The sequence below is a fragment of the Chenopodium album genome, chromosome 20, assembly GCF_948465745.1.
Source record: "Chenopodium album chromosome 20, dcCheAlbu1.1, whole genome shotgun sequence".
Taxonomy (NCBI): Eukaryota; Viridiplantae; Streptophyta; class Magnoliopsida; order Caryophyllales; family Amaranthaceae; genus Chenopodium; species Chenopodium album.
In genome coordinates this window covers 4718744-4730874 of record NC_137853.1, presented here as the reverse complement: position 1 = coordinate 4730874, position 12131 = coordinate 4718744, and the positions used below count along the sequence as shown (strand labels likewise).

Genomic DNA, 12131 nt, shown 5'->3' with positions numbered 1-12131 from the left:
TTTGTTGTTGTTTGTTAGACTATTTTTTCCATTCCCTTTACCCTCTTCATTACCCCAAATCCCTCTAAGTCCCCACCATACCCCTCTAGACGTTTCCATTCACATTCCCATTCCCATTCCCATTCCCTGACCACCACCACATCACCACCTTCCTACACACACCACCGAGAAACCCAACCACCGCACTACCCACGCTTCGCCGCCTCTCCGATGACCTCCAACAACCTCGCTGCCTCTCCCCCTCCCCGTAAAACTCTCTTCTCCTCACGCAAAAACATCCCCAACCCCTAGAAATCCCTCCCTCTCCCCTCAAAACCGTCGTCCGACCCTCCCCCACCCTCGAAACTCTAGTTGCTAGGGTTTCGAGGGTGGGGGAGGGTCAGACGGTTTCTCGGGTTTTTCTAGGGGCTGGGATGTTTCTAGGGTTTTTCTGGGTTGATTTTTGGGGAAGAGAGAGTTGCGCGAGGTCGGAGAAGGGCGGTGAAGGGCGGCAAAGGTTCGGCAAAGGGTGGTGTAGGTGCGGCTGGTGGTTTGGTGGATGGATTGTGGCTGAAAAAGGTGGAAAGTGAATGAATTAGGTGGTTGTGTGGTGGTGGGCTAATGGGGTTGTTTCCCTTTGTTTTAAAAACAAACAACATAGAGAATATTGAGTATTTTCATTCCATTCCCTTTGTTCATTCCATTTCGTTTACCCCGGGTGAACCAAACGGCCCCTAAGGGAAAAAGATGTTGAAAACATACACATGATTCTAAATAGCTTACACTTTTGAAAAACTATTTAATTTTTTAAATGTTTGTAAGGTAAATGAAAGAAAGGTGTAAGTTATTGTGGTGTGTGTTTGTGACCGTATTGATTGTGTTGCGAAACATGTGAGATGGTATTTACACAAAAATGGAAAAAACAAATAAAATGGGTTGATCACACTTTTTTTTTATTTTATTATTATTTTTAAATTTTTTTTGTAAACACTAATAACTACCCTACCAATACCACTATTTTAAAATTTGATTATAACCGCTAACATTTCAATTTAGGTAATTTTCTTTCATGTATAATGTAATTTATGAGCATATTAATTAAAAATGGAGAAAACAAATAAATTTTTTTTAAAAAAAATAAAAAATAAACGAAACAAAAAAAGCCATTGAGATAATGCTACGGAGTACAATTTTTTTTTTTTTGAAACCAATGCTACGGAGTACATAAATCAGTTAACTTTTACCCATTTTAAAAGCCATTTTCCAACCATATATTTTTTGAATAACTTTTGTATACATCCGGTGTACAGTAATTTACTGTACATCGGGGGTCACTTTTTATCAAATTTAGGGTCACTTTTACAATTTTTTGGGTAACTTTTATCAATAAAGTATAAATACTTTGTAACATTTATTTATGTTAGGGTAACATTTATCCATATTAGGGTAACTTTTGCTTATTTTAGGGGTAACTTTATAACGGATGTACAATATTTATTGTACATCCGATTTATTTAAAAGTTTGTGATATTGTTTTCATTTTATTTATTGATGGACTACAAAAAAATCCCATGTTATTAAAAATATGGCCAATTACCAAATAATAAGGTTGTGTGTTTCTACTTGAAAAATATGCACATACAAAAATACAATACAAAGTTACAAACCGATACAAGTTGAGGGTGTACAACGACCACTTCCAAGTTCCAACTAAAAATTTAAAAATAAATACAACAGAATTCCTTAATACAATTATACAGAGGAGTTAAAATACATACTAGTACACTACTTCGTATAATACTAACATGGTAGGATAGGGATTTTCATCACCGATGCATCATTTATAGCCAGATTTTCAAACAATTGAGAAAGGCTTACTCCCAAAAAGGCAAGTTTGCAACTTTACATCGCCGAGGCACTCAAGCCCCAATACCACTACATAGTACATGTCTTCAATCTTTCTGGACACAAGTTCATGTCTTCAGCCTTCCATCTATGTTCATCTTTGGCCGCCAACAACCATTACAAGTTTACAAGACTTATAAATACTACAGTATAACTGAATAATAACCTTCGAAAATACAGAGTAATAACTTAACCAGCCTGCATGCCCTGCACTGTGAATCTTACAACTTTGAAAAAACTGGAAACTCATAATTAGAGGACCTGCCAAAGATGAATACCTTATACTCATATTTGAGTTCCCAAATACAATCATACCCAATCAGGACCTAAAGATAGTTTTCAGAGTACAACTATGATCCACAATCTAGAGTAATCCGTAGTTAGTACCATGGATAGAGGGTCTTACACACAAGTTTACTTCAGTTTAAGCACAACCAGAATCATTAAATAGAACACTAATATTAAGCCAATCGAAGATAACATGATTAACATCTATTCACGTTTTAAACCCCCTGTAGAGTATATAAATGGATGAACTAACTCTACGGTAACCCTAATCGGGTTATAACTCTGGCATCACCAAAATGCTAAAAAAGGACCTATATTAGAGTATTAAACAAAGGAATTGAGTCTAAGGGACATGACTAAGAAATTTCATATCGACATTTAATTTGATACCCAAATTAATGAGCCCTCATTACAACACATGGGGACTTTCTGCAAGATCACTCCAACTATAAATTTATTCCCAATAACCAAAGTATTAGTTCAGCATCTCATACAGTACTTCATAACAATACTCTCCAGAATAATAGTGACTTAATACTAGCACAAGCAATTTGAATCTAAGTTGGACATGATAAATATAATTAGGCTCTATGACACAACACTATAGTCAGCAGAGTATATAGAGAGCATTTTCCAATCATAAATATCTAAAAAACCAAATAAAGGTACATCTACATAAAATACACCCAGTTAAATAGAAAGGAACTGAGGAGAGTAACTTAAGATGTGGTTCTCCCGTTCTCCAACAATGCCAACAAGGTAAAAGAAAAAATCCAGCATAGTTCACAGGAAGTAGATCTTAAAAAACCAACATCACAAAACACACTATGATTTTCTAGAGGATAATGTAAATCTCCATCAGCAGCCTTCTTCGAGGATGCAACCAATCATGAAGAAGGGTAAGCCATCAAGTTGAAAGAGGAAGGAGTACCGTAAAGCTCCCTAACAGGATCAATCTTAGTAGAGTAATGGAAGATAGAGATGTATTTGAACTGAATATTACAACGCTTAAACATGGCCATCTTGCTGGTATTAAGCAAGAAACATTTGAAACAAGCAGTAATAGACCAATAATTCACGTTTTAGCTTTTGGACACTATGTCATGGATGTAAAGCTTGAAAATAGCTAAGAATTAGATGAGATCTGGGACAATTGGACAGATTGGAAGAGAAAGACAGATGAATATTACAATTAGAGTTGTCTAAGGCTTCACAACCTAAAGCTTATTAAACTGAGCACAAGTCATATGAAATGCAATCAACATATTATTGTTCAGGACTTAAGGCATTAAAATTAACATTACATAGATCTTGCTACAAGAAATGAGTCTTTATAAAAGTAAGGATGCTCATACTATACATAACTACATAAGCTTCATCCATGATGTCAAACAAAGTAACAAGATTTATAAGCACACATTCATAATTCACCAGTATTATACACCTAAGAAATCGTGCGTATCACCATCACTCAATGTAATATATAAGCACAATTACAAAATACAAAGCATATTGATACACAAAATAGTGCATTGCTCCAATTTTACAAAGGAAAACTTTCTAATTGAGGCAAAATATACAAAAGGACCATACAAAACATATAAATCAATATAAGTCTAACTACAAGTCTATGAGTACAATGTACAAAAAGGGGAATGCAACTTACTACAACTGTTTAATAAGCTGCAATCTCATCCTAAGCAACCGAACATTGAATTCACCATCACTAACCTTCAGCATATCCCTAAGCGGCATTGAAAACCCATGCTCCACCAACAACCGGTGCCGCGGCTTTATCTTCCCTTCCAAACTAAATGAAAAATACTGTGGAAACTGCTTAATTTCCTTCAAATCCCTCTTCATTTCCTTCACAAAGTACTCAACTTTCGGCTTAAAATTATTCTCAATACTATACGTTAGCAACCCAGGTGACCTGAGCACCATATTAACCACCTCAAATTCCAAAAACCCTAAACTTTCCAGAAACTCCATTTTAGGAATTAGGGTATTTTCAACACTGGAAACCAACAAAACAGAGGTATGACAATCGATTTTATCGTCACCCACAAACCCTAATTTCCGCAAAAACAAAAAAGTGGGACGCAATTGAAGATCAACACTAGAAACGAGCAACCTAGGGCAACGGATAATGGCTTTGCTGACGTCAGGAAAGGGTAATTGAAGCTCATTAATGAGAAAATCGAAAATTGGGTAAAGATGGAGGTGGGGATCGAAGGTGAGGAGTTGAGGGTACATGTCAAGAATCCGGCCAAGAGAATAACGAGGAATTCCGAAAGAAAGGAGGCAATTTTCGACGGATTTTAGGGTTTCAAGAGAAGAAGAACGAAATTGGGGGTTTTGGCGGAGGGCTTTGAGGGAATTGACGTTTAGGGATTCGAGGTAGATGAGTTTCCGGCGGAATTGGAGGCCGGTGTCGGCGGTGGAGGCGGCGGAGAGAGAATGTGAGGGGGTTTGTGAGGGTTTAAGGGGAGGAGTGAGGGGGATGAACAAGGGTTGAGGGTGGGATAGGGAGGTGATGGTGAGATGTGGTATCATCTTTGGAGTAGCATTGGGAGTGACTCAAGTGAGTGTCCGAGTGATAACACTACAAGTCTACAAAGTTGATGATGCTCGAGTTTAGAGTCTTAAGTGCTCTATTCACCAACAAGGGTCGACTCGAGTGGTACAGCTTGATAGTTGATACTGCTTAAAGGAGATTTTGGGTTTAAGCGTCATCGTATGCAAAGATTCTTATCGGGAGACTTATCTATCATAAGTCAGGTACTCGTATGTAATATGGATCAAATCTTGAAATCCGGATGTAGTTGAAGCTAAGTTTTGGTGAAATGGGTGGATTTCGTATGAGGATAAGGGAAGACATGAAAAGTGAGTATATAGGTAAAGTGTAAATCGATCAAAACAAAACAAAACATGAAATTCATTTTCAAGTTCATCTTTTGATCTAACATGAAATAATTAGTATACTTGGAGGATAATCCAATAACCCTAATTCTCTCCCGAACCCTTGGTTGACCACATTAGCCTTTATTACCTTAAGTGTGCTTTTGATCCGAGCCGGTACTTATTGTGTGAATTTATGGGATCCAAGCATGGTTAGTAATATTTTTGTGCTTGTATATTTCTGTCAATTTTTTTTTATTTTTTTTTAATTTTTTTTTTAATTTTTTTTACAATTTCTATCATTTTTTCGAAGATTTATTAGTTTCTTTTTAGCTAATAAGTCTATCTACTTTGCATTTTATAATTGGTCATATGCTTCCTTTCCAAAACTCCATCACATACTTGTAGTAGAAAAGTATTATCCAAATCTATAATCCCTCTAATAATTTGGACTAATTAATTGAGAATAAACTTAAGCTGTCAAAAAAAAAAAAAAAGGCTACCCGAGCCTTCCCAATTCAAAGGAGAATGCTATATGTATATCACCATAATAATGGAATCCATGCTAGGTGCATTGATTTTTTTACAAAGTTGGAAGTGATAGTATTCGAATTCCCTTTTATACTTGTTGAACAACCATCTAATCTAAATATCTAATCATCAATCAAAAAATACTTTACAAATAATGCAGAGAAGCCGTGAAATGCTATACATATCTTTTTCCCCGGACTATAAATTCAAAGAATCCAGCAGTAGCATAAGTTCTATGCATAACAAATTCTTACCAACTTGAACCTTTACCAGTCATAATTTTCTCTTTAAAGGGGCTTAGAGATTATTGCTTTTAGCTGGTGATGTTGCAACTTGTAATAAGAATCCTTCACCCTTCACTTTGTTTGAGAGATTATTTTCGTTACAAGTGTGTGAATGTTATGTGTTCTACATTGAAAAATAAAACTCGAGAACTTTCACTTTATAATCCAAGTAGGTTACTCTTCCTATTGCCAACTAGTCTTAAGTAATAATAAAATACGCGTAATAATATTATCCATTATTTTTCCATAGGGATGAAATTGACAATATAATATCCAATTGGCTAAACAATATACCACTTGTATGTCATTATCATCTGCCAAATTAATTGTTTTTTCCTAAAAGAAAATATTTTATGTAAGTACACTCATAATCCCGTGACAAATTCTTAGATCATATCACTGATAGCAGACTATAATGGTACGTAGGTTTCAAATGTTTATTAAGAAAAAACACTTTCAAAGCTTATAATCGGCCGCATCTTTCGCTCCTATTTTGGCAATTTGGCATAATCAAACCAACTTAGTAGTACCTAATATATTCCTCAATGGCATTGGTGTAATTTATGTATCCATATTTCAAGGAATAAAGAGATCATAACATGTTGACACGTACATGTCAATTCAAATTATCAAGGTTTTTAGTTTACGGACGTTATCTACTTTGTTATAAGTTGTTTGATTGTCTTACAACTTAACAATCTGTTCGTAGGATAGAGAAGGGTGGACCTCCATTGTAGTTGGATCCAATCGTAGCAATTGGCTTCTCCCATCCAATTGCTGTGATTAGATTGGTCCATGTTAACGTTTTTGAAAACCAGCATAATTTTTCTATAGCGTAAAGTAAAGGTAACTATGGTCTTCCAAGTGTAGGCAAATCTTTATCAATAATGGAGCACTCTTAAAATCTCACTAGAGAGAATTTGGAAAATATGTAAAAAATACAAAAATCGTCTCGAATGAGTACCTGTCTTATCAACTATCAAGAATTATCTACAATCTAGACAATATTGAAATTTTTTCTTTGAGAATTGATGTGTTGATTGCAAAGTTGCCAAAAGAATATGGAATACAATGTAACTTTTAAATTTGGTCCATATATATGAATATATGATTGATATCTGGCAACTAATACGAATAACGTCTAATGGCCTATACAAAAAGGCCAAAAAAATGTAGCATTGTAAAAAAAAAAAATAAAAAAAAAAAGGAAAAAACACCTAGAGTTTGTCCAAGCCATTGATAGTGGAAGAGTGTTAATTTGAAGTAACAAAAAGGTCTAGTACATGTGAAAATGTATAATTCAGAATCTTGATTAATTTAAAAATTATTGACAACCACAAAAAGATATGACATGTAACTTAGTTACATAGTGTATGCTTATCTTTGAGACATCACTTTCATCTTTTGTTACATTACATGATTATTACTAGTTTGGTTCTATTCTTTCAGTTGAAGATGAACCTAATTCCTGATTCTTCACGGTTTTAGACGAAGATCATTCACTACTACTCCATATAAATAACCATTAAGGGTAATTTGGGAAAGTAAAAAGTTCGATATTCAAAATTAACAAAGAAACCTTAAGATGGTTGATTCTTGATATGTAACCACGCAGAGATATTTTAAAGTGGCGTATACTCCATAAGTCAAGACTCGTGGGATGGACAATTATTGCGACCCTGTATTATTATTCCACAATATCTATAGAGATGTCATGACCTCTAGTATATAGTTTGATTTGAACAATTTGACTAAAAATTGTGTTAGTTGATGAGTATGAGTGTGCTACATTTGTTCGATTATTCTCATCCAGCCTTATCTCGTGCTGGCCACACTCCTTTGTAACCACACGACAAAATATCCCTATTAAGGCATATAATTCCAACGTCAAGTCTATACATGAGTTTCCTAGGCAATTCTCTTCTTAAACCAAGAATATTGCTATAATTATAATGAAATCTTATACCAACTAATCTAAAAATTATCTATAAGTTGATATAACCGTCAAAGATCAATAGATTTACATAAAGATATTATATTTTAGGACAGACAGAAGGAACATTATTCATGTTTGCTTAGTCTTAGCTTGCTGATTCAAGAACTTAATAGCTTTATAAAGTGAGAAAGGTAGGTATTCTTTAGTGATCTTACCTTCCTTTGCTGCATTAGTGGGTAGATTGATCGACGAAGAGGAAAAAGACGAACCAATAATGATTTGAGTACTTAGGACGTGCCTAATTTGTCATCCTAATTCTGTTAAGGTATGTAAGAACTGTTTACATACTTTGTTTACCACCAGGGAATTTCTGACATGCTCTGAAGTTTGATATATGTAATACTGTGTTATATATTAGCAGTAGTTTTAAGTAGTGTTGTGTTTGAAGTTTTTTTTTTTTTTTTTTTTGTTTCTTCAGTGAATTGTGTACTGTTGAGAGGGATTTGATACAAATGGGAGAGGAGAAAGATGATAGAGAGATCGCGAGGGAAGAGGAGATAGAAGGTGGATTATCAGATGAGGCGGTTACACTAACAAGACTGCAACCATGGAATAAGCAGATTACAGTGAGAGGAGTAGTGACAAGTGCAATCATTGGGGCGATTTATAGCATCATTGCAATGAAGCTCAACCTTACTACTGGTCTTAGTCCCAATCTCAATGTCTCTGCTGCTCTTCTGGCCTTTGTTTTCGTTAGGTCTTGGAACAAAGTCCTTAAGAAATTCGGGTTTTCTCCTGTCCCCTTCACTAAGCAGGAAAATACCATGATTCAGACTTGTGCAGTTGCTTGCTATAGCATAGCCATTGGAGGTTCAGAAACCCCCACTATCTGTTTATCTCTTTTTAATGCTTACTGCTGTAACCCGAATTCAGATTTATGAATTGTGATCATCCTGTTGTATTTTCCTTTCTTTGCTGAACAGGTGGGTTCGGGTCTTACCTTTTGGGATTGAACAAGAAGACCTATGAGCTAGCTGGAGTTAACATGGAAGGGAATTCTCCAGAAAGTTACAAGGAACTAAAAGTTGGCTGGATGACAGCTTATCTTTTCCTCGTCTGTTTCGTTGGTCTCTTTGTGTTGATCCCTCTAAGGAAGGTAAGAAAGATATTCCTTTGTTTTGGTGATTCCAAAGAAACTGCTAGCTTACAATATTGTATATGACAACATGTGCTTATAAAAGCTAAACTTCGGTATGTATCTGCAGATACTGATAATCGACTACAATTTGGTATTTCCAAGTGGTATGGCAACTGCTGTGCTCATAAATGGATTCCATACAAGGGGAGATAAAATGGCAAAGTACGCACATAACTCATAACTTAAGCGGCAAGTTGCTTTATGCTTTAATAATCTTAGCAGTTATCCTTTCTGTAGTCTAGTGGAATTGCAGATGTAGATTGAGTTGTGCTTGATTCCTATGGGAAAATACTCACAGGACAGGTTCTAATTTGGTACAGGAAACAGGTACGCGGATTTTTAAAGTACTTTTCGCTGAGCTTCTTTTGGGGGTTTTTCCAATGGTTTTACACTGCTAAAGAGAACTGTGGGTTCATTCAATTCCCTACCTTCGGACTGAAAGCTTGGAAGCAAACGTAAGCTTCCTGCACCATATCTTTCAGCTCAATAATCATATGCTAACTACTAGAAAAAAATGTGTTGATTATGTTGCAATTTTGTGCAGATTTTACTTTGATTTTAGCATGACTTATGTGGGAACAGGGATGATTTGTTCTCATCTTGTTAGCTTGTCTTTGCTCTTTGGAGCCGTTCTCTCGTGGGGACTGATGTGGCCTCTCATTAACAAGCAAAAAGGCCATTGGTTCCCTGAAAGCGTATCAGAAGAAAGCATGCAGGGTTTGAATGGCTACAAGGTTATTAAGCTCTCATTTCTCACCTGAACATCTTAATCACTTGCTCAACCAAAACATCAAATTTCCATCTTAGTGTACCTTACTCTTCAAAGAACATGTTTTTGACAGGTCTTTATTTCCATCGCTCTCATATTTGGAGACGGCTTCTATAATTTCTTCAAAGTGATGATTATCATCCTTGTAAATGTTCGCGGTAGAATGAAACAGAAAGCTGTCCTGAATGCAGGTAACCTTTCTGCTTTACTATTGTAAATTACAGACAAGTCCTTTTAATACATCATCTGATTGAAATGGAGGAGAAAGATTTATGTTGATGACTACACGGAATAATCAAATTTGGTTCATGTTAGCCGACCCCACTTTTGGGATTAAGGCTTTGATTGATTGATTGATTGATTGATCTGATTGAAATGAAAGTGTATTGTTTTTTATTTATTGCAGAAACAATTGGTCAAAGTAAAGCTCCTAGCATCGAAAGGCAGAACGAGGTATTTATCAGGGAAAGCATACCAATGTGGGTAGCAGCCAGTGGCTACCTCTTCTTCTCCACTATAACTGTCATTGCCCTCCCAATGTTGTTCCCTGAAATCAAATGGTATTATGTTATCGTAGCCTACATTCTTGCACCAGCATTGGCCTTCTGCAACGCCTATGGAGCTGGACTAACAGACATGAACATGGCATACAACTACGGCAAAGTGGCCCTATTTGTGTTAGCTAGCCTAGCAGGGAAGAAATATGGTGTGGTGGCAGGACTTGTAGGTGCAGGGGTAATCAAATCAATGGGCCTAGTTTCTTGTACATTGATGCAGGACATTAAGACAGGCCATCTGACCTTATCATCACCGCGATCAATGCTTATCAGTCAAGCCATTGGGACAGTCATTGGATGTATTGTCACACCTCCTAGTTTCTTTCTGTTTTACAAAGCATTTGATGTGGGAAATCCCAACGGCGAATATAAAGCTCCTTATGCTTTGATATATAGGAACATGGCAATCTTAGGGGTTGAAGGCTTCTCTGCTTTACCACAGCATTGTTTGCAGCTTTGCTGTGGTTTTTTCGCGTTTGCAATATTTGCTGACTTAATTAGAGATCTATGTCCAACAAAGATTGGAAGATGGATGCCACTTCCTATGGTTATGGCAGTGCCATTTCTAGTAGGTGGATACTTTGCCATTGACATGTGTGTAGGGAGCTTAGTGGTGTATGTGTGGCATAGGATTAATCCGAAGCAGGCCGATCTGATGGTTCCGGCTGTGGCTTCTGGTTTGATCTGTGGTGAAGGTCTCTGGTCACTTCCTGCTTCATTTCTTGCTTTGGCCAATATTAATCCTCCAATTTGCATGACATTTTTGTCTTCCAAGAAATAGGACATTCTGTACTAGGAACACACATACTTATGTTTTTTTTTTGTTTTGTTTTTTTTTTTTTTTTTTTTTTCTATTTTAACTCTCACAATAATGTACACATTTTCTATTCAGAATTTTAGATGCAGCATAAAATGCATTTCATCCTTAATTCAGTAATTTTCTAGACTTTCTGGTGTCTTATGCATTGATGAATTCTATAATATGTTTAAATTCAAAGGATTTATCCTTCATGATAATGCAGGGAAAAAAAATATATACTCCGTAGTTAAACTATTCGTCCATAGATTAAATTTTGACGAGGAATATAACAGGGAAGGGCGGGACAACTACCGTCCTGACCATAATAGTTAGAGTGATAATTCATTTGATAATTTGAAACTTTGTATTGTATGGATTTTCATGTTGTTGGCAAAATTGGAGATGTTTGATGAGGATTTGAGAAATTTGGAGGTAGTGTTTGGAGGGCTTTGATTTTCATTGGTTTGGGAATTTTCTCACAGATTTATTATTATAAAATTGGATTGATCTATTACATATATATATATATATATATATATATATATATATATATATATATATATATATATATGGACTTTCATATCCATATTAAAATCTGACATAAAATACATTAATACAATATGAAATAATCTTATCTATGCATGCATGAAGCCAATATACATAGTGTTAAATAATGAAAATACAAAACAAATTTGTCTATCTCATGATGTATAAGATAGATGGTAGATAGTCAATGTATACCCCATGCATATCTCCTACTATCTGTATCACTCTTTGAAGTACTATTGACTACTCTGATCTGTAACAGTAGTGTACACAAATTGACATACTCCATATAAAATAAAGTCTCCACAAAAATCTCAACAATCATATACGGAGTACCTCGTACTACGTATTAAAATTTATTCAATCATTAAAAATGCTCTACAAATAAAAATAAAATAAAATTATTGGCTAAAGTAAAAAATTAGAAAAATCTAAAAA

The 12131-nt window shown here is 35.4% G+C and overlaps 2 protein-coding genes across 2 annotated transcripts; one reads left to right on the top strand and one right to left on the bottom strand.

Annotated features, from left to right (window-relative positions):
• Nucleotides 1-3224: 3224 nt before the first annotated feature.
• On the bottom strand, nucleotides 3225-4792 carry LOC145598391 (transcription termination factor MTEF1, chloroplastic-like). The gene has a single exon (XM_081654738.1). The coding sequence runs from the start codon at nucleotides 4726-4728 to the stop codon at nucleotides 3838-3840; it is 891 nt and encodes a 296-aa protein (XP_081510864.1). The 5' UTR covers nucleotides 4729-4792; the 3' UTR covers nucleotides 3225-3837.
• A 2906-nt stretch (nucleotides 4793-7698) lies between these two features.
• On the top strand, nucleotides 7699-11305 carry LOC145597310 (metal-nicotianamine transporter YSL1-like). The gene is made up of 8 exons (XM_081653445.1): nucleotides 7699-8149; nucleotides 8303-8694; nucleotides 8808-8980; nucleotides 9090-9184; nucleotides 9343-9477; nucleotides 9567-9756; nucleotides 9865-9982; nucleotides 10198-11305. The coding sequence occupies exons 2-8, from the start codon at nucleotides 8337-8339 to the stop codon at nucleotides 11127-11129; spliced, it is 2001 nt and encodes a 666-aa protein (XP_081509571.1). The 5' UTR covers nucleotides 7699-8149; nucleotides 8303-8336; the 3' UTR covers nucleotides 11130-11305.
• The last annotated feature ends 826 nt before the right edge of the window (nucleotides 11306-12131 follow it).